Here is a 24088-nt window from a genome sequence, read left to right on the forward strand (position 1 = left end):
GGGCTCCCCGCCCACAGACCCCCCCCCCCCCACCCCAGGCGGCTTCACGCTGCCCGAAGGCGGGGGGCGCGCGTGACTCTCGTCCGCAGTGCGAGGGGTGTGCCTCCCGCAGCCCAGGGCGCGGAAGCGGGAGGACGCCCGGGGCTGGGAGCCGCTGCTCTCGCTTTCTCGTCGTCGCGCACGTCCTCCCGGGAGGCGTCCCGTGACCGGCGCGATGAGCGCCAACGAGGACCAGGAGGTGAGTCCCCCTGGCCGGGTTCCCCTTTCCCCCGCGCTGGCGCGGTGCCTCGGCTCCGAGGGAGGGCGACTGACCTCGCGAGGCCCGGCTGCGACCCGGTTCCGGGACGAGCGCCCCCGCACGTGCCTTCGCCCCTCTGCAGCGCACAGAGCCTGGCTGGGGTGCCCCAAGTTGACCGGTGTCCTGGTGGGGGGGTTGGGGGGGTGCAGGCGCGCGGGAAGGGGAAGGGTTAGCTTCTGCCTCCGCTCCCCCCACCCCATCTCAGTTTTGCAAGCCCGGGGGGTGGCCCCACGCCTCCTTAATAACAAGGATGAGTGTCCTTGGTTGGCGACCCAGTGCTCCCGGCTCACCTTCAGTCCTCAAGGTTCTTGTTGTAGCGCTTGTGTACTGAGTTACATTGTTTGGCATCTGATCACTTTTAAACTTTCAAATCTCTTGGCCGGTAGGGAGAGGCTTCCCTGAGTTAGTTAAATTTCTGGTGGAGGAAGATAATGACACTGGTTTCTGGCCTTATTGTTTGGTGGCATCATTTATCCATCTGGTGATTGTCCAGTGGAAACGAAGTCTATTTTGAGCACACACGTGCCACCTGAATCGTATGGTTTGTGCTCAGATATTCTCTCGTGAAATGCCACGTTGACTTTGAATCATATGATCAGGGAGTAACACAGGTCATCTCTAAGGGGAACCTTCTCTAGCGGTGTCGTGTGTACAGATGGAAAAGAGTTGGCGGGGGGCAAAGTGAACGCCCCAGGGCTGCGCAGTGAGCTTGTGGGTAGACTCAGGACTGGAATCCGAGTCTCCCAGGTACGTAACTCACTCTTCATTTAGAATATATTTCTTGAAAGGTGGCACTTTCCATGATAGATGTGGTAGTCTCTCTGGACTGGAAGTTACCTGTAAAGGACCCCAATGTCCAACAAGCTAATTGATATGTGAATCCCTTCGAAACCGTTCTTGCCTGGTGAGTTTCTAAGCGGAGGCATGAACAAGTTGGTACTGTGAACCATGGAGCATAAAATGTAACGTTTCTCCAAGTCTGGCCCAGGGAGCAAAGCTTAGAACCTTTGGGGTGGTTGTTAGACAAACGGAAGCCTGTACTTTGCCTGGAATTTACCGACCTGGAATTCCTGGGGAGCCCAGAGATCTCTATTTTAATAATAGAATTCCATGCTTCTTCCACATGACTGATTTTCACATCTTTGAAGACAGTTTTCTGCCCAGTTTTTCCGACGTCCTGTCCTCATACGCAGTGGTTCCTTTTAGCTTTTCTCCATATGTCCATTCTTTTTGTTCTTTCAGTCTCCTGGAATCGTGTCTGTGCACAGATTACGTTTGTGTCCTGTTTTCTACGGGTAGTTCCTGTCAACTACAACCCTTTAAGTGCCGTGTACAAAGCAATTAGTTTTTCATCCTCCTTTCGTTTGTTTAGGTATCTGAGATACATTCTTCCACCCACCCTGTAAAATTTCATGTGGTTAGATGGTTTTGCAAGGGTATTCTGAATTCTTCGGCTACCAGCGCGATTCACTATCCCATCAAATTGTCATTCATAAACTTGCTAAGCCTGCCTTCAATTTTTGTTCCGGTCCTACTCCTTAGTTAAAATATGTGAAAGGATTAAGGGCAGGAGGAGGAGTACTAGATCTGAAATAAGGTTGTTGTTTCTGATCTAATCTCAGTTGCTCTTGAATCCAGTTTGAACTCCTGTATTTGTTTTCCTGTGAAGGTAGCAAGAGGTGCCTTGCCGAAACTCATGTGGGCCTTCCCCTGATGTGCCAGCCAAGTCACCCTCTCTAGGAAAGGGTGCTTCCATTTATCTTGCTGTTCGTCCGCTTGCCAATGCTCAGGGACTTCTACTCTTTATTCCCCTGGGACCCCAAGCACCGTTTCTTTAATAATCTGTTCTCAAATTTTGTCTATCTTAGTCTGTAGAATTCATGACCCGCATCTTTTTGAAATGTAAAATACATACCCAAGTGATGTCTTTCCTTGCCTCTCTTCTCCGGCGTTTATCAGTCATCACAAGTGTGATGGAGTCCTCACCGGTCAGCCCACAGTGCTCTCAGAAATATTTCCAGGCAAGGATTATTAGTGACATTTTCTCTTGCAGTCCCTTTTGCGTCTTGGGTAGATCCTTGTCAACCTGTTTCTAACCATCTTTTTTTTTTTTTAAGTTCTTTCTGTTGTCCATTAATGTTTTTTCAAGTTTGGTATTCTGGGGGAAGGATTAAAGTAACTATTAGTATTAATATTGTGTTACTATGTTGCACATGGACTATATACATTGTATACAAATGTTATAAACATGGAAGGCGAAAAAGGTAGCTAAGTTTTACACAGTGGAATGGTCTTGAATGGAAACTGATCCATTTACACCACTAAGCAAAACTCACTTGATTCATTTTTTTTCAGATGGAACTGGAAGCATTACGTTCTATTTATGAAGGAGACGAAAGCTTCCGGGAATTGAGTCCAGTTTCATTCCAGTACAGGGTAAGACGCGGCACAGACAGGAGCCCTTGCGACTGTTCCAGAAAAGGATGAAGCTAAGGGCACCTGGGTGTCTCAGTCAGTTAAGCTTCCCACTTCAGCTCAGGTCATGATCTTGCAGTTCGTGAGTTCCAGCCCCGCGTCGGGCTCTCTGCTGGCAGCTCGGAGCCCGGAGCCTGTTTCGGATTCTGTGTCTCCCTCTCTCTCTGCCCCTCCCCTGCTCACACTCTGTCTCTTTGTCTCTCAAAAATAAATAAACATTTAAAAAAAAATTTTTTTTTATAAAAGATTGAAGCTTGCTAAAAATGCTGTGTTTTTTTTTTTTTTTTAATGATTTTGTATTTTGAATTTAGTGGTTTAAATTTATTACATCTTTGGGTTTTCCAGAGCATTTGAATGAAAGCTTCACCACCGTGACATCAGTTATTTCTAACTTTTGAAAACAATTCAGAAACTTTTTCTGAATTTTTGAAATTTTTTTATTTTTTCAAGTTTATTTATTTTGAGAGAGAGAGAGAATGAGTGGGAGAGGGCAGAGAGAGAGAGAGAGAGAGAGAGAGAGAGAGAGAGAATCCCAAGCAAGCTTCATGCTGTCAGCGCAGAGCCCCACAAGTGGCTCGAATCCACGAATCTGAGGTCATGACCTGAGCCAAAGTCTAGAGTTGGAGGCTTAACCAACTGTGCGAACCAGGCGCCCCAATTCAGAAACTTTTAAAAATCAAGATAAATTTGTTTTTATTGTGACAGAATCATCAAATGTTAGAAATGGACGAAACCTTGGAAATTATATAATTTTGCCTTCTAATCTTAAAGATAATTTTTCTCAGTCATAGCTTCCTAAGCTTTCCAAGCTGATCCTGATAAATACTAGATTTAAAATCCAGGTCTCTAATCCAAATCTAGAATTATTTTTACTACCTTATGATATAATCAAGAAAAGTTGATATTTTCCTAATTCCATATAATCAATATGTGTGAATATTTTTTACATTATGTGTTATGTCAATTTTTCTCTAAAAGGGAGTTTGCTTATAACTGTTTTCAACATGAAACAGTACCAGTATCTTATTTTGTAAATAAATAACGTAAAAACCACTTATCCAGATGATTATAAGTGGTAGTAATATGAGAAAGTTTTTTTGTAAAAGATTTACAGTTATTTATGTCATCATCTAAAGTAAGTTAGACGATACATACATAATTATAGACATCACAGGAAATAGATTATCTATAATTACTTTCTTTAGATATTCTCCCCTCTGCTCCACTCCTCTTGATTCCCTTTCAAGCTCAGTAATTCTTAGGCCACTCCATGGATAGGAAGACGAAAGACTTTGAATAGCCAAGGTTAACAATGGAGTTAAGTCCTAGACCTTCAATTTGAATCCGCCTGCCTGCCCAGACTTCCCCAATAACTGCCACTCTCCCCTTAGCAAATGGGAGACCGAGAATTGCCCCATCCTTTCCTAAATATCCGTATTAACAACAGCAGCTACTCGTTGAGCACAGTGTATGGAATGTGGTAGGATGTGCGTGTGTCCTACAGGATGGATTTAAAGGGAATAAAAAGTGAGGTTTAGAAACCTTACCTTGTCTGTTGTGACAGTCGGAGGACAAGGGCACAGTCCTGGCCGGGTTATAGTCAGACCCCTCACTCAGTTCCTGTGCAGACTGGTTTAGTAGCCTGCTGAGCAGTTCTTCCCTTCTGGTTCTGTCCTCAGCTTCCCTCAGCACCTCCCCACTAGTCCTTTCTCAGGCTACTAGTCAGCTCTCTGAGACATGTAATTAGTTACCCCAGCCCTTCTTTTAAAAAGGTTTCTCCTGCCTATAGAATAAGGATTAAATGCCTTAGCTTGACACTCAAGTCCCTTCTGTTTGCCCCACACTGCCTCTCCAGATTTTCCCAGCCACCACTGTCCATTAGCCATAGTAGCCTGTGGAACATTTCTCTGCATTAAAAAAAAAAATTTTAATGTTTATTTATTCTTGAGAAAGAGAGAGAAACAGAGTGCGAGCGAGGGAGGGGCAGAGAGAGAGGCACACACAGAATCCGAAGCAAGCTCCAGGCTCTGAGCTGTCAGCACACAGCCCAACGCGGGACTGGAACTCATGAGTCATGAGATCGTGACCTGAGCTGAAGTCAGACGCTTAACCGACTGAGCCACCCAGGTGCTCCTCCTGCATTTTTAATACCGTGCCCATGGACACATCATTTGCTCTGCCCCTCACCTCGCATCCCTCATCCAGCCTTCTTCTCCTTTAATCCCTATCTCGGGCTCCTCTGTGATGTATTTGGGCCATGTCTCCTGGCCGTTGACTTTAAAGCCGAACTGGCCATCCCCCGTGTCCTCACACTTTGTTCCATCCCCTTGAACGTTTAATCATGATGCAGTTTGGTGTATTACCTAAACATCTGCCCCCCTTGAAGACAGGCATGGTCTTGTCTCTATCTCTGCATCTTCCATACCTAGCACTGCAGGAGCCATGTGGCACGTTGTTTACACGCACCTTGAAAAAGGACTCAGTGCATAAAGCAAGTAATTTTCATCACTTTTTTTTATCATCTCTGCATTTGAAACACAAGCATAAACCAAGTATGTAATCAACTTACGTAGGTGAATATCAACAGAGCCCTAAGTTTGACATAATTTCTAAGCCTCACCTTATATTGCTGTGTCTTGTGATTGAGGATGAGGGGAATAAAAATGTAGTGGTCAGAGAGAGTATAGGTAAATCAAATAACAATTTGGGATGAAATTTTTTTTAATCTGTTGGCTATTGTCTAAAAATAAATACTAAAAAAACCCCAACATATATACTAGAAATATTACGGTGGAAATTAGCATAGCTTTGCTCAAGGAGATGCTGATTTGTGAGTTATTCCATAGTTGTATTAGAAAAATCACCATTTTGGGGCACCTAGGTGGCTTAGTTGGTTGAGTGTCCAACTCTTGATTTCAGCTCAAGTCATGCATGATCCCAGGGTCGTGGGATCGAGCCGTGTGTGGGGCTCTGTGCTGAGCCTGGAGCCTGCTTGGGATTCTCTCTGTCTCTCTCCCTCTGCCCCTCTCCCCGACTTGTGCACATGTGCACTCGCTCGCTCTCTTTCTTTCTCAAATAAATAAGTTAATTAATTTTTAAAAATCACCATTTTGCTGCTGCCAGCACAATGATGGTTTCGGGCAAGGATCATTAATGGATGCTAAAACCTTTGGGTGAGAAGATGTTGCGAGACAATGTATTCACATGGTTTTGTAGTGTCACCCCACAGATTACTTCTTAATTACAAAATGGAAAAGATACCTTTACATTGAAGAGATTTGGAGAATATCACCTTAACCAAGTGATCAAGCTTAGTATCACCAGTGACGATTCCAGAAGATCTTATGTGCCTCCTTATGTGATGCTATGGGAATATACCACAGCACCTGCACAGTATCCTTACCAAAATATTTAATCAGACTTGGAATAGAGGAAACAATCAGTCCTGATCTGGGAACATTATACAAGAAAACTGCCCTCGATTATTTTTGTCATGAAAGATATTTAAAAGACAAGGTGGCTGGGTACTGTTCTAAGTTAAAGCAGGATTTAAATTTGGCAGCCAAATGTAATCCATGATCCTTAATGGATTACAGATTTACGGGTTGAGGAGGTGGTTTATTAAAGACACTTTAGATATACTTGGGGAACTTTTTAGATGGATTATGAATTAGATAATATTTCTGTATCAATGTTGAATTTCTTGGGTGTGATAATGGTAGTGTGGTTATAAAGGAAAACGTCCTTGTTTTTAGGATACTCTACCCAATAAATATTTCAGGACGTTTTACCATGTCTTACTTTCAAAGAGTTCAACAAAAAACAAAGGAAAACAAGCCACCCGCCTGGGGCCAGGGGTTGGTTCTGTAGTGGAAAGGAAGAAAGGGAAATGGATGGAAGCAGAGGTATTTGGTGAATAAGGTACATGTCAATGAGTGCTCGTTGTCTTATTCTAGTTTCTCTGCCAGATTAGCATTTTTCCAAGTGAAAAGTAGGGGCGAGCAAAAGAAATAAAAAAGACGTCTTTAAATTATTCAGGTGAAGGGGGTCAAAAGTTACAGACTTCCAGTTAGAAAAAAGTAAGTAAGGGAAATGTAATGTTCAGCCTGGTGACTCTAGTTTATTGTATCGTATTATATATTTGAAGGTTGGTAAGAGAGTAGATCTTGAAAGTTCTCATCCAGCCTAAGGCATTCCTAAACCTTATCTCTTGCCTTTTTTCTCTAAATTTTACATTTCATTTTCTGGTCTCTTGGAATTGGGCTAATGTGTAGCAATTCACTTGTTCTTGATGCCTCTTATGATTTGGCAATTAGAAAACTTCAGACAAAGATGAAGGGTTTCAGGTTGGTTTATTATCTTTGTCCATTCCCTTCCTGTCCCCCACAGTTGATGTCTGCCTTCAAAAAGTTTTGATGAGACAAAAATTATGTAAGACAGTCTCGGTACTGGGAAAAGCTGAAGGGCTGCCTGGAGAGACAGGCCGTGAACATCAAAAGTCAGACTCTATTCATACGGCCCTCAACTCCTACGAGTTTTAGCCCGTACTCCTGAACTTTTCAAAATACTACGTTTCTGACCTGATCGTGAGCACTGGCAATAATTCATCATTTAAAAAGTCATAGTACATACTCTGTCTTTGTATCACTTTTTACAAGCCTAAGATTTCCCTTTTCTTCAGATAGGTGAAAATGGCGATCCCAAAGCCTTCTTAATAGAGATTTCCTGGACAGAAACATATCCCCAAACACCTCCAATTATATCTATGAACGCTTTTTTTAACAACACCATGTGAGTAGTGTTTTGTTCTCATTGTTTTTTTGTAACACTCCCCCTTACTTTTTTCTCAGCGGTATATTTCTTGTGCGTTGTAGATCATCAGCTGTCAAGCAGAGCATATTAGCCAAGTTACAGGAAGCAGTGGAAATTCATCTCGGGACCGCCATGACCTACACATTGTTTGAATATGCCAAGGACAATAAAGAGCAGTTCATGGAGAATCACCACCCCATTAATTCTACGGTGAGCTTGTGATTAGTTTGGGTCAGGTTTTTTTGTTGTTGTTTTGCTTTCACTCTGCTACTAATTAATCTTTACTGGTTACTATTTTTTTTAATTGGAAGGAAATTTTGTGTTAAACGTTTTATCTATTTTTCAGACAGAGACACAGTGCGAGCTGGGGAGGGGCAGAGAGAGGGAGGGAGACACAGAACCCAAAGCAGGCTCCAGGCTCTGAGCTATCAGCACGGGGCCCGACAGGGGACTCGAACTCACAAACGGCGAGATCATGACCTGTGCCAAAGTCAGCTGTTTAACCGACTGAGCTACCCAGGTGCCCCGCTTTTGTGTTAGATTTAAAATGAGTTACATCTGAGTTAAATAAGAATAATGAATTTTAGATTTCTTGGTATTTATTTAACTTCAAAAATGAAATTGTATCCCCTAGATCTTACCCTTCATATAAGGCTAGAATACCTCATGTGCCTGCCCAAACAGATACTGTTGGGGCACCCGGGTGGCTCAGTCGGTTAAGCGTCTGACTCTTGACTTTGGCGCAGGTCATGGTCTTGCGGTTTGTGAGTTCGAGCCCCACATCAGTCTCTGCCCTGAGAGTGCAGAGTCTGCTTGAGATTATGTCTCCTTCTCCCTCTGCCCCTCCTGCATTCTCTCTCTTGCTCTATCTCTCGCAAAACTAAACAAACTTAAAAAAGAAAAGGAATGTTATAAAAAAAAAAAGACATTGTTGAACCAAGTATTTTTTTAAATTTATTTAATGTTTTCATAAAGCTTATAGAGGATTCTTATGTAGCACTAAGATACATGTGAAATTACTTTCTTCATGAGGCAAATTTAGTTGTAGATAGTCTTGCCACAATTCACTTTGAAGTTGGTGCAAGCTTAAAGAGACTTCATTAAGAGTATTTTAGGAAATAATCATCTTTCATGATCTTAGGCATCTACATATTAGACCCCTTTGCACCAAGTCATGTGCTTAAAGAATTTCAGCGGTCAGGGTCCGTCGAGTTTGGTGAACCAAACTGTAAGCTGTTTGACAGCAAAGGCTGCGTGTCTTCTATTTGAGCAATTCTGGCTTCCACATTCCTAACAGAACACGGAAGAACACGGAGGGCAGCCAGAGAGGCCATCGGGCAGGGCAGCAAAGCTCATAGCCTGCGGGCCAGACCACGTGGCCCGGAAAACCCTCCCTGCACCGCTTGCTATGTGATGTGACTTCTCTCGGTGGGAGGAAGGAGGCAGATGTGTTAACCTCACTAGGCTCGATTTATTCATTTGTAAAAGCGGGGATTATAACGGCATCTACCTCGTAAGATTGCAGTAAGGATCAGATGAGTACTATACGTACATCATTTACAGCAATGCTTGGCAACTAGGAAGCATTTTAAATTGTGTGGATCACACTCTGCATGAATCCAAATTGAAATCTTTTTCTTCATTTCTTCAGAGAATCAGGATTTTCTAGGTAGGCACATGCGATTTTCCTAAAGACCTATTTAAATTTCCAAATAAAGCAAATCAATTGAATTGTGAAATTACCTTAGTATTTTAGAGCTTCAATGTGATACTGGTGTCAGATCTTCTTTCTCGGGACCTGGTTATAATAATTGAGCTAATATTATGTAAGCCCTTCTATGTGAACTTTTGGAAGAGTGACATCAATGTGCTAATGACACCTGCCCTAATAAATGAATATTATAATACAGGGTTCTTTTACTTCATAAATCTAAAAATTGTCAACTCACTTGTGGATGTGGCCATATTTAGTGTAATTCGATAAGTTTTAAGGCATTGGTACAGGAATTATTTTTTTTCCTAGATACCCATAAGCAGTATCATCTCCGTTGAAACTCCTAATACAGCCCCATCAAGTAAGAAAAAAGACAAAAAAGAACAACTTTCAAAAGCTCAGAAACGTAAGCTGGCAGATAAAACAGGTTTGTGTTTGTTTTTGTTTTTTTAATAACACAGATAAATAGGTTGCTTTTTAATATGATATGAGTGTTTAATCAGTATATTTAGCTTTAGAAGAGAAGGTCTCGTCTCTTCATTCTTGGAACATTTGGATCAGACACTGTCCTGGGTCACGGATATATATTGAAAGTATTTACCACTAATTCACCACCAGACATCACCACGTGAGGAGAAGGTAACTGAGCGGCAAAATAACCACAAATGAGTCTTGAGACTGAGAAACAGCAGAATAGCATAGCAAAGTGGGTCCAACTCGTACCCTTCGCCACATGTTGGGATTTTCCTATTTGCTTATCTCTATGGGAGACACGTGTAGTACTCCAAATTATTTTGAACTCTAGCTTTCGTTTGAAATGAAGTTTGGTATACCGTTCAGTCTTTGCACAAATAAATGGTTTAATGCTTTTGTCTGTACTCAATTCATTTTTTACAACTACAGTAAGATTTAAGAACAGAATTCCTGTGTCTACTAAAGCAGAGTCATTTTGTATGCACCTTTAGAAGAGAGTTCTAAATTCTAGCTCATACCATCAATAATGTTTGATCTCTTTATTTAACCTGAAAGTTTGCAAATTGGTATCAGTCCGTAAACTTTTTTCTGGTCAAGAACAATGAGGACATTACCGTGGACGCATATAAACATTTGAATACATATATGTAAGTGTGTCCATGTGTACATATGTCTGTACGTGTGTGTGTGTGTGTGTGTTATTGATATAAGGTTACAAGTTGCCCTTCATTGAGAGGAACTGACCCTTGTACTTTGGTGAGGAAGTTTAAAATAATGCCCTTTCTTTTACAAAGTGATGGCAGTTTTTTGGTTGTTGATGCTTTGTTTAACATCCTGCGTGACAGAATGAAAAGATCACGACCCTGTGCTGGCCCTCAAGATACATTTTTGAAGTTGAATGGTTTGTGAAATAAAAAATCAGGGAATCCATTATACCTAATGTCAGAGCAGAATTAAAGCATGAACAACCGAAGCAGTGGATTGTTAGCTGTTGTAATCTATTCTCTAGAATTTTAGTTAATCTTTTTAAGCTGTAGCATTTCTGTTGGTTCGTCACCTGTTGTTTTCATACATAATGACCTATGATCATTCCCTTTCATTAATAGTTCCCTATCTCCATCTTTTTGGTGACGTCCACCTAAAAGGGATTATCTTTCTATAGTTATGGTATAGGAGTTTGGGACCTGGATTCTAAATAAAACTTGAATAGGACAGTCATGGCGCTACGGGTGAGTTTTAGTTACCCACACTGGTGCCCTGCCCCCATGCCCCGTATAACCAGTAAACAGTGGGATAAGGTTCTTACTGACATGAAGGAGGAAAGAAGTATTAGCATCTAAAATTGAGCTCCACTAATATTGCCTCTGTCCTATAAGAATCATGAGGTTAGTGTCTACTTCCCTGTGTAAAATTAATGTACTGGTTTTGAATGCAGATTTTGAAGATTCCATAAAATGAGATGTATATAGATATATCGAGCATACAGGAAATCAAGCCGTGTTAAATTAAAACACTTATATTGTATTTATTAAACGATTCTTCAAGTTTAAATATTCTGTCACCAGCACGAAATCGCTTTGTAAACTATAAATTCTTACATAAAGTTTGAGCTTGTTTTCAAGTGCTCCCAATAGATTAAAGGCCTGTCAGATTAAACAATGCTAGATGAAATAAGTCCTATTTTCTCAGGCCACAAAAGTTAATAAAGAAGTTGCCCGGGCCTCCTCTTAGTCTTGGGGCTGAACGTTTGTTTACAAGGTCTCTTGTCTTGAGCCTGGCTCCCTAGTGTGAAACACGCCCGGAGCAGCAAAGTAACACAACTCCTTACCTTAAATAAGCCGTGAGCTTATAGAAAGCAAATAAAATTGTACAAGTGCGTGAAACTAATAAATTGATTAGCTCCTCTTTCTGGCTTTTCCAGCTCACCTCCATATTTTTTCCCCCTTAGTATCAGGTTTTGTCTTGAATGAAATGGGGTAAATGTGAAAAGGGAGTACATCGAATTACTTTGCCAGTGTCCCCGGCAGAGCCGTGCTTCCAATTCCCAGTGACGATACACTAACCTTCTCACTTCATAATATGTGATTTAAATTTTAATTTGTTGCATGGGATAGTATGCAAAAGCTGATTTATTCAAATGGTAATTAATTTAAAAATTACTGCTTGGTCTTGGAAGTAAAGTCCCTATTTTCTCTTCTAGATCACAAAGGACAGCTTCCCCGAGGATGGAACTGGGTTGACGTGGTGAAGGTACGTAACGCGTATAATCTAAGCCTCAGACAGTTGTTACGATTATGCTGTCAAATAATGAAACTCATATCTTCCATTCTTTCCCCCCTCCACCTTTGAATTTTACTGGGATGGCTGTTTCCTTTTTTACTTCAGCATGTAAGTATTTTTGAAATATCCTTCGCATTCTTTTCTTTCCTACACCTTCAGTTTTAGATTTTCTTTTTTTAAATAATGGAAAATGTGAAGAACTAAGTTATGAGTACGCTAAAGTATGACTTTACGTAACTACCTCTGAATAATGAATGTGCCTCACTGTGACTCTGATCTAGCAGGAGCGTGTATGGAAGCTGAAGAAACAAGTCATTGAAAGGAATGCTTTGATTTCTTAATAGAAATGAGTTTTTTGGGTTTTGGAGGGGTTGTCTGTTGTTTGTTTGTTTAGAGCAAACCCTAGATGGGGTTTCCCATCACTGTCCACAAGAATTTTCTGTTTTTCTTGTTTAAAATCATTCACTTTTCACCTTGAAGTATTTTGCCAACTTCTCTCCATTGATTGTTTTTCTTGAGTTATTCGTAGTTTTAAATAAAGTGATACTTAGCACAGTAAGTTAATTCTCTCTGTAGGACTTCGTGAAATGAGTTTCGCATGACAATTAGTGCCACTGCTGCTGTGAGAAGTAATTGATATGATTCAAGAGTGGTTAAAGGTTAGGATTTTAGTGACCACCTACAAATACACGTAATGTATAAGCAGTATATTCTTTAAATTTTTTTTTTTTTAACGTTTATTTATTTTTAAGACAGAGAGAGACAGAGCATGAACAGGGGAGGAGCAGAGAGAGAGGGAGACACAATCTGAAACAGGCTCCAGGCTCTGAGCTGTCAGCACAGAGCCCGACGCGGGGCTCGAACTCACAGACCGTGAGATCATGACCTGAGCCGAAGTCGGACGCTTAACCGACCAAGCCACCCAGGCACCCCATAAGCAGTATATTCTTAAAGTTTATGTGAAAGTCAGTTCTCTGGGCCGTGGGATACCTTTTCTATAGAAACTGTTGAAAAGAAGCTTTGTGCTTCTAGAATCTAGTACAAAAATAGTCCCTGGGAGTAGGGAACCATGAGCTGCCATTGTAATAAAGAAGCGGTATGTCTTGTCCCCTGCCGGGGCAAGAGACTGACCGTACACAAGACACCTGTATGGGAGCAGCATCTCCAGCATCCTCTCACTTGCCCAGGCCCCTCCACTGATGCCTGCTGGGTACTGCGTGTTGTCCCAGGTGTGCTTGTAGGTACCTCACCAGCTCGGTCGTTTCCCTCTGCAGAATGCTTCATGCCTGAGAACGAGCTGTCTCCTAACTCAGAACAGAAGTGCCTCTTTTCAGGCAGCAGATCTCCCTGGAAACTGGGAAGACGAAATTGTCCGATTAATCCAAAATTGTCCCAGAGGGGGGGATAGTACCCCTCCTTCCCTAGCTCCGGAAATTTCGTTTTTTGTTTGTTTTTCAGAGAGTCCTCATTAATATAAATTAGAATTTCAAGAAACGTAAAATAAATGAAGATATAAATAACCCAGTCATCTTAAGAGGGAGGTTCCCACCGAGGCATGGTTTGGACTCAGAAGCCATTAGCCCAAGTGCTGGAGAATAGTTGTTTCTAAGTGTGGTCTTTGGACCCCTAGAGGTCATAGAGGCTCTCTGGGGGTCTGCAAGGTCAAAACTATTTATATCTTAACATTAAAGTGTTGTTCGTCCTTTTTCCGCATTCTCTCACAAGTGGACGGTGGTGTTTACCGGAGGCTGCGGGGAGTGTGATGGTGCCATCACTAATACTCTTCTGTTAGAGCACTAATAGAATGTGCGATTTTAGAGTCTTGTGTTTTCCAGAATTTTCTAAGGTAGTGAGTAGGTGTAGAATCTAAGTGTGTGTGTGTGCATTTTTACATGAAGTCAGTTTGTCCTTAATACTTGTACCGTGTTCTTGTTAGCCGTTTTCCATGGTACCTGCCGTACAGTAGAAGCAGCTTTGCAAAAACCCAGCTGTCTTCTGTTGAGCTCAATGATAAAGAAGTTTACAAAAATGTAATACAACACTATTCTTCACATTAAGTTTTATTAGTTTGTTTTAGAAAATGCAGTTTTTCGTTTAAGAAATGTTATTCAGTTATCATGCAATGTGTTGATTGTTATTTTTTATATGAATTAAATTTCTCAGTTTTAATTTCAAATGCAGTAGGTATAACCTACATTAAAAACAAGCCTTTTAAGATCCTCAAAGTGGAAAGAGGAGCTGGGGCCAGAATGTTTGAGGACTGCTACTCTTAGCAGTTTCTGCCTTTCACAGTCTCTCACATTCTCTGGGGTCCTCGGGCTTTGAGTTCAGTGGGGATTTCTTGGTGGCTGGGTCTTTATTCTGGTCAGAATTGTGTGTGTGTCGATCTTTGGGGACATCCCCCCTCCTTCCCCACCCCCCGGCTTGCTAACTTCCTTGGATTGTTATAGAAAAGACTTGCAATTTAAGATTTGTATCACTTTTTTAAAACTGTACTTAATTTATGTGGGTTTTTTTTTTTTGCCACAGTTTTAAAAATTTTTAAAGTTTATTATTTGTGATAGAAAACAAAAATAGGAGAATATTCATTTTCTAAATGGCACCTGTTGTGGTTCCAATTTATTTCTTGGAAAACTTTGAGGGATGCCCCCCCCCCCCCCGCCCTTGATCTATTGAGGTTATATTTTTAATGAATCCTGTTTAAAGTAGCTGAGCCTTAAGATGAAAACTAGTTAAATAGTGAAAGCTGTAGATGGTGTAAGTTACGTGAATCTTGTTGCGTGGTGTTCTATCAACTATAAATATTTATTTCTGATGTTAAGTGGAAGTAATGAACTATCAAATAACATGATAGCTTCACCTTGTTGACTATGTCTTTTATCTTTTTTTATAGTTAAGCAAAACTGGCTCTAAAGATGATGAATAGTGCTTGGAATTGGAGGCAAAGGAAGAGCGTCCTTTAAAAAGTAAACTGGGTTCGGGTTCAAAATCGTTCGTTACTCTTTTCTGGTATTGAGGTGGCTTTTTATAAAAACGGAATTTTTTTTTTGTATGTTTCTTACGTGAAGAAATGTTTTAACCTGAAAGTTCGTGACGAGATCTGGTCGTATGAAATTATTTTCACAAACTTGCCTTAATAAAAGGTGAAATGTTACCGTTTAGTATACCTTATAAAGGTGGCTGAGCTTCGTAAACGGACAAAATGGGAAATAAGTAATCAAGGTGAATTTATATGATCTTATTCTAGTGGCTGTGATATTTTTTAGAGGAGGCGGCAGCCCCTTGGAAACTCTCAGCCCAGTGGGGCAGAATGCCGAGTCCACGGTGTTTCTCCAGCATGGTCCTTACCAGTAGACTTCTCGTCTGAACAGTGTCTTTATCTCTTCTTTCTCTTAGTTACTGAAGCACAAGTGGCTTCAGGGAAACCGAAATACTAGCATTTGAACGTTACACATAATATTCTTGGTAGTTTCTTCTTCGTTTTCAAGGGTGCACCGCTTCCTTTTAGTAAATGAGCATCTGTCTTACGCTTTTCTCTGGGTTTGGGTCCTGATGTTTGACCGTGAGAGTTCTCAGTGGTGTGTGGAATAGGAGAATATAAAAATAAATCTGCCAAATACACTCGAAAGCATTTGACTAGAAGTGCTGGTGCCCATTTAAAACGTCTCTCTTTGCTGCATATGCCAGGACGGAAGTAAAAATGCCTTACTAGTTAATTTTTGTATTGTCGGAGACCATGGTTTTAATAAATTCCTATTTATCTGCGACTGTGTGTTTCTAGTTGTCTGGTAACTGAGGTCTTCGAAGTGGTCTTAAAGCCACATTTCAAGTCTTGTTTCCCTTCAAGTATCTACATGGAATTCTCGGCCTGAGCATCTTTATCATAAGAGACATAGAAGTCTTTCAAATGCTGTATCATAGTTCATGCTTGATTGTTTTCAAAACCCCGAATAGGGAAACTATTAGTATAGCGTAAGCAGGAAGTTACTGATGTGTGTGCGTGTGTGTGTGTGTGCGCGCGTGTGTGCGTGTGTGTGTGATTTCCAGTGACTGCATTTGCTCCCCGGCTTTAAAACCCTAAGAACTGCTGCTGTATTGTCTGGAATGGTAGACTGTCGGTTCCTCAAGTTATACCCGTGCAGCTTGGGTCTGAGTTTTTAACGAATAATTAACTTTTAAAGATGTGTCTTCAGCATAAGAGCAGTTTGAGTTGTATCCCCGGCTTTCCCCGGGTTAATATTAGGCTCTGTTCAATCGTTTGAATTGCAAAGTAAATACTGTGCAATCATGGTGAAGGAGTGTAATCTGATTTTCAAAAGCTGAATCACATTTCATATCTTGAAGTTACGTAATGGAAACAGTAAAATTCGAGACCACTGGCAAGACCACTGGAACATGCCATCTTTTGGGGGGGGGGGGCTTGCGTGCGTGGTTTTGGTTGAGTTGATTTGTTGGCTTGTTTTTAAAGAAACTGAAACAGCTATATCCGCCAGTGGGACGAACTGTGTTTTGCTCTGAAGACCGTGACATCGTTCAGGCTCACATTGTGGCTCCTAGATGACAAAGAATAATGCTAGTTAAATGCCAATGAACTATTTTTACTCTTTTTATATGAACTGTACAAATTTGGGGGGGGATGGTGGCAGTGGTGCCTCTAACTACCTTCTGTGAAACACTTGAACTTTCTCATCTGTATTGCCATCATCTGTTTGACACCCCAGTATATTTTCTCAAAGTCTGTTCACCTGAAACTGTATGGAATGACATGATTGATAAGCAATAAAACCTGAACTACACGCTCATTTTTCTATGTGTTTTATTTCAGATCAATTGCGAGAGAATTGTTGATTTTACAGATTTGCACAGACTTAGGGTGTAAGGTGTGCCCTCCTACCAGATACTGTTTAAAATGCTGGGTTAAGAAGACATTTTGTAATGAGCTGACAAGAAGGTAGGGAGTACCCAGAGTCCAATAAATGAAGATTGGAAGCTTGAGGTTAAGAACAGCTTTGGTTTTTACAGAGTCGGGGGGCCCAGAAGACACATGAAGTCTGCGGTCAACTCAGGGTAAAAAGGGGCACACGCACGTATGCACAGCATGCCTGAGGTGGGGACCCTGAGGGAAAGTTCCCGTCTTGAAATTTGGTTCTTTCTAGGTGGAAGGGTGAAATGTAAACATGTACCCTCCTAATGACTTACACGTTACCTCACACCTGGATTTCAGCCCAACTTCTTCCCCGTATGAGCAATCTAAAAAAAAATCCGTCAACCCAGGATTTTGAAGTGGTATCAACTGGGGTGCCTAGCTGGCTTAGTCAGTAGACCATGTGACTCTTGGTCTTGAGGTTGTGAGTTTGAGCCCCATGTTGGGTGAAGCGATTGCTTAAAAAAATAAAATCTTAAAGCAGAATTAGTGGTGCCTGGGTGCCTCAGTTGGTTAGGCGTCCGAGTTCGGTTCAGGTCACGATCTTGGGGTACGTGGGTTCGAGCCCCGCGTCGGGCTCTGTGCTGACAGCTGGGAGCCTGGGGCCTGCTTCGGATTCTGTGTTTCCCTGTCTCTCTGCCCCTCCCCCACTCGCTCTCTCTCTTTCAAAAATAAATAAACATTAGAAATAAAAGGGAAAAGTGTTACCAATGGGGTAGAGCCTCTGGGCAACTGGTAGAAATGACCACAGATCGGCCCTGAAAGAACCCACCGTCCAGAGACCTCTGAAGAAGCTGCACACCTAGAGTGCTTGAAATGTACAGGCGTAGTCAAAAGCCACAGTACCCGGAAACAGGATGTTGTGACAGCAGGGAATTTGAGGGAATGAGGACTTCGAGGACGTATTGATCAGACAGAGACTCTTACATGTTAAGAGGAATTAAATCAGGATTGAGAAACTATTAAGGCTCGTCAAACAGATTTGAAAAAGAGCCAAATAGAGCTTCTCGAAAAGTGAAAACAGAATTAAAGTTACAGATGAAGACTAGTACTGCTTGCAAAGTGCGCTTCGGCAAATGTGAAGTATAAATATCCTTTGGAACAAAAGCAGTACTCCGTTGCGTTGTTGGGTTTTGTCTCGTTTTGATCGTAACATTAGAATCTGTCTCCACATCATTGGGGTCATGAGTTCGAGCCCCACATTAAGCTCTGGGCTGGGCAGGAAGCCTGCTTAAAAATTAACAACAACAACAACAACAACAATAATAATAAATTTAAAAATCAAGCAGTGTAAAAACAGATTTGTTTTGTCATCAGATATTCCACAGAGTAAAAACAGAAAAGAGGCATTATCTGGTAGGGATTACTTGGTAATGCATAACTCTAAATTTCAGTGTTTCCAATTAGGTGACAAAATAGTAAGGAATTTTGTGACCTAAGGTATTTTTCAAACTGCAGTTTGCAATCCATTTACTGAAGAAACTGATTGAGGGTCTTTACCCGCCATTTTCCTAATGGAATAGAAGAGAAGAGAATGCAACAGAAAATACCAGTGTATGTGTGTGTGTGTGTGTGTGTGTGTACATAGTGTGTGTGTGTGTACGTATATACATATATGTGTACACATATGTATATACGTACACACACACACTGGTATTTTCTGTTGCATTCTCTTCTATTCCACATATATGTACATATATGTATATTTCTATATACATATATGTATATACACACACACAAGGGTATTTGAGTGCGTGTGACAGTTGTTTGGGTTTGGGGTATATATGTGTGAGTACCAGGTAAAATGTATTTCTTAAAGTGAGTCATGGCAAAAAAAAAAGTATGAAAGTCACTGATCAGCGCATACAAAATATGGGACAGATTTTATATGAAGATTTATAATTAAGTAAGCAAATAATAAAGTAAGATGCTAACCATACAGCAAACTGGGGGAGAAGTATGCAGGACTTGCCTATAATGTTAGCAAATTTTTTAAAAACCTAAAATCAGTTTCAGATTCAAAAATACATTTACTATGGTGCACACCAGTCCCTCCAGCCCTGGGACTATTCCAGGAGCTGCCCTGTCGGGAGTTCTAGGGCCCAGTCTTTTATAGGCTTAATGCTTCCATCTTTCTTTCTTTCTTTCTTTCTTTCTTTCTTTCTTTCTTTCTTTCTTTTCTTTCTTTCTTTCTTTTCTTTCTTTCTCTTTCTTTCTTTTCTTTCTCTTTCTTTCTTTCTTTCTTTCTCATTCAGAAATCTTGTTGAAAACTTTTCAATACTTGTTTTTTAAACTCGAGTCTAGCTGACACGCAATGTGGCGTTATTTTCAGAGGTACCGCCTAGTAATTCCACACTGTCCGCGAAGCTGGCTCAGCGCGATGGTGACATGACAACTTTTGAGCTGAAGAACTTGCATGAGGAGCTGAAGAGCACCTGTAAGAGCGAGTGCCTGAATCGGGGGTAAATAACGGCTTTCATTTCTCACTGATAACCAAACATAAGGAAATTAGTTCTATGTTTCCCACCATTTCTAGAGGAATAATCATTTTCTTCCTGGGTTTCCCATCTAAATCTAGTCTCTAAAACAGATTGTTGTAGGGGCGCCTGGGTGGCTCAGCCGGTTGCGTGTCCAACTCTTAGTTTTGGCTCAGGTCATGATCTCATGGTTTGTGAGTTCGAGCCCTACATCCGGTTCTGTGCTGACAGTGCAGAGCCTGCTTGGGATTCTCTGTCTCCCTCTCTCTCTGCCTCTCTCTCTCTTTCTTTTTTTTTTTTCTTTTTTAAAATCTTTTTGTTTTAACGTTTAGTCATTTTTTGAGAGACAGAGACAGAGCGTGAGTAGGGGCGGGGCAGAGAGAGAGGGAGACACAGAATCTGATGCAGGCTTCAGGCTCCGAGCTGTCTGCACAAAGACCGACGTGGGGGTCAAACTCATGGACTATGAGATCTTGACCTGAGCCGAAGTCGGATACTTAACCGACTGAGCCACCCAGGCGCCCCATCTCTCTCTTTCTGTCTCAAAAATAAATAAATAAACATTAAAAAAATTTTTAAAAATAAAATAAATTGTTGTAATAGGCTGATGGTGGTGATAACACAGACAGGAAACATCCCCCTCCCCACCTCCCCCAGCGCCCATTTTCCCCTGTTGTTGCTGCTGGCACTTGAGAAGTTCTAAGTAACCTTGCGTACCTCTCTGCGGCCTTCTGGAGCTATCATTTTCTGTGGCTTCCACAAAGATTTGGCCTGTTGGGACACTATTCTTGGTATTTTAAGTAACAAGCAATCTCTGTATCTAGTTTTGTCCTTTTGCTAATTAAAGAGAATGCAATTTATAAAAGGAAACTTCTGGGGTGCCTGGAGGCCTCAGTCAGTTAAGCGTCTGACTCTTGGTTTCCGCTCAGGTCATGAAGTCACAGTTGGTGAGTTCAAGTCCCGCGTCCGGCTCTGTTCTGACAGCACAGAGCCTGCCTGGGATTCTCTCTCTCTGCCCCTCCCCCACTCCCTCCCTGTCTCTCAAAATAAATAGGTAAAGTTTAAAATATATACATATAGGGGCACCTGGGTGGCTCAGTCAGTTAAGCATCTAACTTCAGCTCAGGTCATGATCCCACAGTTCGTGGGTTCAAGCCCCGCGCCATGATCTAGAACCTGCTTCAGATTCTGCCTCTCTCTCTCGGTCCCTCCCCGACTTGTGTGCTCGCTTTCTCTCTCTCTCTCTCTCAAAAATAAATAAAACATTAAAAATATTTTAATTAAAAAATACATATATGTATATATAACGGAAACTTCACAAGGACAAAAACACAAATGAAAACATTTTTTTTTTCTTATTAAGTGGCTAGAAATTAACCTTGAAAATTCTCATATGATGACAGTTTTTGGAGTACAGAAAGGTGAGGAGATTTAACGTGTGCAATTGCAGGAAAAGTCTGACCACGCACTCCCGTGAGCTCCCGCACTGCATGTATCCTGCCCGGGGTGCGAGGTGAGGCTCCGGGCTTTTCCACAGGGCAGTGGGTGTCCTGAGTCACTTACTACCCACCTTGTTTGTGAAGGAACACACTAGGTTTGGACCCTGGACCCTGGGAAATGTCAGTCCCTCAGGTGTCACTTTATCAGCTCCTATGTTCTTTTCACCATCTGTTTTGTATCCTTAAAAATCATACCTGGGAGTTTTGGGACGCCTGGGTGGCTCAGTCAGTTAAGTGTCTGACTTCGGCTCAGGTCACGATCTCGCGGTCCGTGAGTTCGAGCCCCGCGTCGGGCTCTGTGCTGACGGCTCAGAGCTTGGATCCTCTTCAGATTCTGTGACTTTCTCTCTCTCTCTCTCTCTGACCCTCCCCCACTCACACTCTGTCTCTGTCTCTCAAAAATAAACGTTAAAAACATTTTTAAGAAATCACACCTGTTTCAAACTCTACCAAAGAATATGATTTTTTTTAACACGAAAGTGAAAGAAATTAAAAACGGTTGAAACCTTTCTCTCCTTTGTTTCTGTATCTCTGAAGATCACAAAATCTAGAGAATTTGCCGGTTTGACATGTCACTTGCTAAGTGCTGAATACACTAACTAAATATTCCTTACCTTGCAGGGGCTGCTCAAAGATAAAAATGTAAATCGATGGGTGTTATTTAAAATCATGATGACTGAGAAATTGTGGAGTTTGGCTACAAGAATGTCCATCCATCTGCTAACAGAAAAGCTCAACTCCCACCACGTGCTGGCAAATGCCATCTGTTACGATTTTCCCTTCGTTTCTATATTTTTCTGTTGTATGTCAGTGTTTTAAAATCCTTTATTAATTTTTTTTTATTTTTATCAATGTCACACGCATATTTTGAGAAGTCAAATTGTTCCACAAGGCGTTTGATGTAAAAGTCAACTTTCCCGGCCGCACCCCCGCAACCCCAGTTCCCACCCCACGTAAGTACCTGCTTTCAATGATTTGTGACTTAAACTGGCCCACAAGACCCTGGTCCGTGACCTGCTGCTGTTGTAACCTCAGCTCCAAGACTCTCCACCACGTTCCTGCCTTAGGGCCTTTGCTCCGGCTCTTGGCTGTGCCTGGGACTCTTTCCCTCAAATAATCATGTGGTGAACTCATTCACCTGCAGATCTGTGCTCCAAGTCTGGTTTTGTTTTTGTTTTTGTTTTTGTTTGTTTTTTTGCTTTGAGTGAGGCAAAAAGCTTCCAGAGGGGTCTTCCCCCCCCCCCCAGCTTTATTGAGATATAATTGACACGTAACATTGCGGAAGTTTTAAGTGTACAACATGATGATGTAATACACTTAACCTGGTGCAAAATGATAACCACAGTACGACCAGTGAACACCCCCACCAACACACATAATTATCTTTGTGTGTGGGATGAAAACATTGAGGATCTACGCTCAGCAACTTTCAAGTATTTAATATGGTATTGTTAACCATAGTCACCATGCTGGACATCAGGTCCCCGGAACCTGCTCATCTTCTAGCTGGAAGTTTGTACCCTCTGACCAGCACCCCCACGTCCCCACCCCCACCCCCGTAACCACCAGTCTACTTTCTGTTTCCGTGAGGTCGGCTCTTTTAGGTTCCACCTCCAAGTGAGATCACACACTCCTTGCTTTTCTCTGTCTGACTTCTCCCACTTCATGGAACGTCCTCCGTCCGGGTCAATCCATGTTGTCACAAATGACGGGATTTCCTTTTTCGTGGGTAAGTAGTATTCCACCGCTGCACAGAGAGTTTTGAACAGAGGAGTGGGGCGATCTGACTTAGGTTTGAACGGTTTGTTCTGGCTTCTGGGTTGAAAAGAGATGGAAGGAAGGCAGGGAGACCGGTTCGGAAACTATGGCGGAAGTGTGGGTGGAAAATGGTGACAGCATGAACTGGCAGGAAGTGTGTGAGCAGTGGTCAGTTCCTGGATATATATTGAAGGAACCACTGCCAGGATTTGCTGTTGGATGGGATGAAGGCTGTGGGAGAGACAGACGTGCATCAAAAATGACCCCTCTTAAGTTTTTGAGCTGAGCAATTGCAATCAACCCATCGATCAATAAAATTGATAGAGATATTAATTCTTTTAAAATTATTCTATAAATTTCAGGTGATCCCAGTGATATTGCAACTGGACTTTTTTAAAGAAAGCAACAAACTTATTTTGAGGTCCTTACGGAAAACCAAGCGTACAAGAACGGCCAGAAGGTACATTGAAAAAGAAGGGTAATAAAGTGAGATTAGTTCTACCAGTTAAGCATCTTTCAAGCAACAGGAAATAAATCAGTAAGGAGGCGGCATCTGCTCCTGTCAGTGACATGAAGCAGACTCCAGAAATAGACCTACACACATAGAAGAACTGAATGTATGATAGGTCTGTAGAAAATATAATTTCTCCAATAGATGGCATTAGGACAACTAGACAGCCACCTACGGGGAAGAAAGGGAAAAGCATTTCTTCTTCTTTTTTTAAATGTGTATTTATTTTTGAAAGAGAGAGAGAGAGAGAGACAGAGCATGAGCAGGGGAGAGGCAGAGAGAGAGAGGGAGACACAGAATCTGAAGCAGGCTCTAGTCTCTGAGCTGTTGGCACACAGCCCGATGGGAGGCTTGAACCCACGAACCGTGAGATCATGACCGGAGCTGAAGTCGGACACTTAACTGACTGAGCCACCCAGGCACCCTATGGGAAAAGCATTTAAAAAAAATTTTTTTTAATGTTTATTTATTTTTGATAGAGCACAAGCGGGGGAGGGACAGAGAGAGAGGGAGACACAGAATCTGAAGCAGGCTCTAGGCTCTGATCTGTCAGCACAAAGCCCGATGTGGGGCTCGAACTCATGAGCTGTGAGATCATGACCTGAGCCAAAGTTGGACACCCAACCGATTGAGCCACCCAGATGCCCTGGGAAAAGCATTTCTATCTCACATTTCACATCTCAGTAACTTCTAGATACATCAAGAAAAAAGAACAGGTTGAAGATTCTTAAATGCGTCATTTCAGAATGAGATGGCCTTTTGTAAATAAGACACAAAAATCTAAAGCCATAAGAAAATGCTAAGTAAAAGTGAAAACATTCTACATAGAAAAATTCCCATAAGGAAGATAACTGACTTTATCTTTC

General features: G+C 41.8%; 1 protein-coding gene across 2 annotated transcripts; it reads left to right on the forward strand.

The window, feature by feature from the left end:
* The first annotated feature begins 10 nt into the window (after nucleotides 1-10).
* RWDD4 (RWD domain containing 4) lies at nucleotides 11-19411 on the forward strand. 2 transcript variants are annotated; one of them, XM_060652884.3, is made up of 7 exons: nucleotides 11-238; nucleotides 2654-2734; nucleotides 7455-7564; nucleotides 7648-7795; nucleotides 9609-9726; nucleotides 11974-12023; nucleotides 19310-19411. In XM_060652884.3, exons 1-7 carry the CDS (start codon nucleotides 215-217, stop codon nucleotides 19367-19369), a joined length of 591 nt encoding a protein of 196 aa, XP_060508867.1. In that variant the 5' UTR covers nucleotides 11-214; the 3' UTR covers nucleotides 19370-19411. The 2 variants fall into 2 exon arrangements, with proteins under 2 accessions (XP_060508867.1, XP_060508869.1); XM_060652886.3 differs by lacking the exon at nucleotides 19310-19411 and adding an exon at nucleotides 14947-16855 and having other exon boundaries at nucleotides 68-238.
* Nucleotides 19412-24088: the final 4677 nt, after the last annotated feature.

The sequence above is a fragment of the Panthera onca genome, chromosome B1 (assembly GCF_046562875.1).
Source record: "Panthera onca isolate mPanOnc1 chromosome B1, mPanOnc1 haplotype 2, whole genome shotgun sequence".
Taxonomy (NCBI): domain Eukaryota; kingdom Metazoa; phylum Chordata; class Mammalia; order Carnivora; family Felidae; genus Panthera; species Panthera onca.

Coding starts and splice junctions, on each gene's coding strand:
- RWDD4 (XM_060652884.3), top strand. CDS start 215: ATGAGCGCCAACGAGGACCAGGAG. Junction 2,735..7,454: donor CAGTTTCATTCCAGTACAGG/GTAAGACGCGGC, acceptor CCTTTTCTTCAG/ATAGGTGAAAATGGCGATCC. Junction 7,796..9,608: donor ACCACCCCATTAATTCTACG/GTGAGCTTGTGA, acceptor TTTTTTTCCTAG/ATACCCATAAGCAGTATCAT.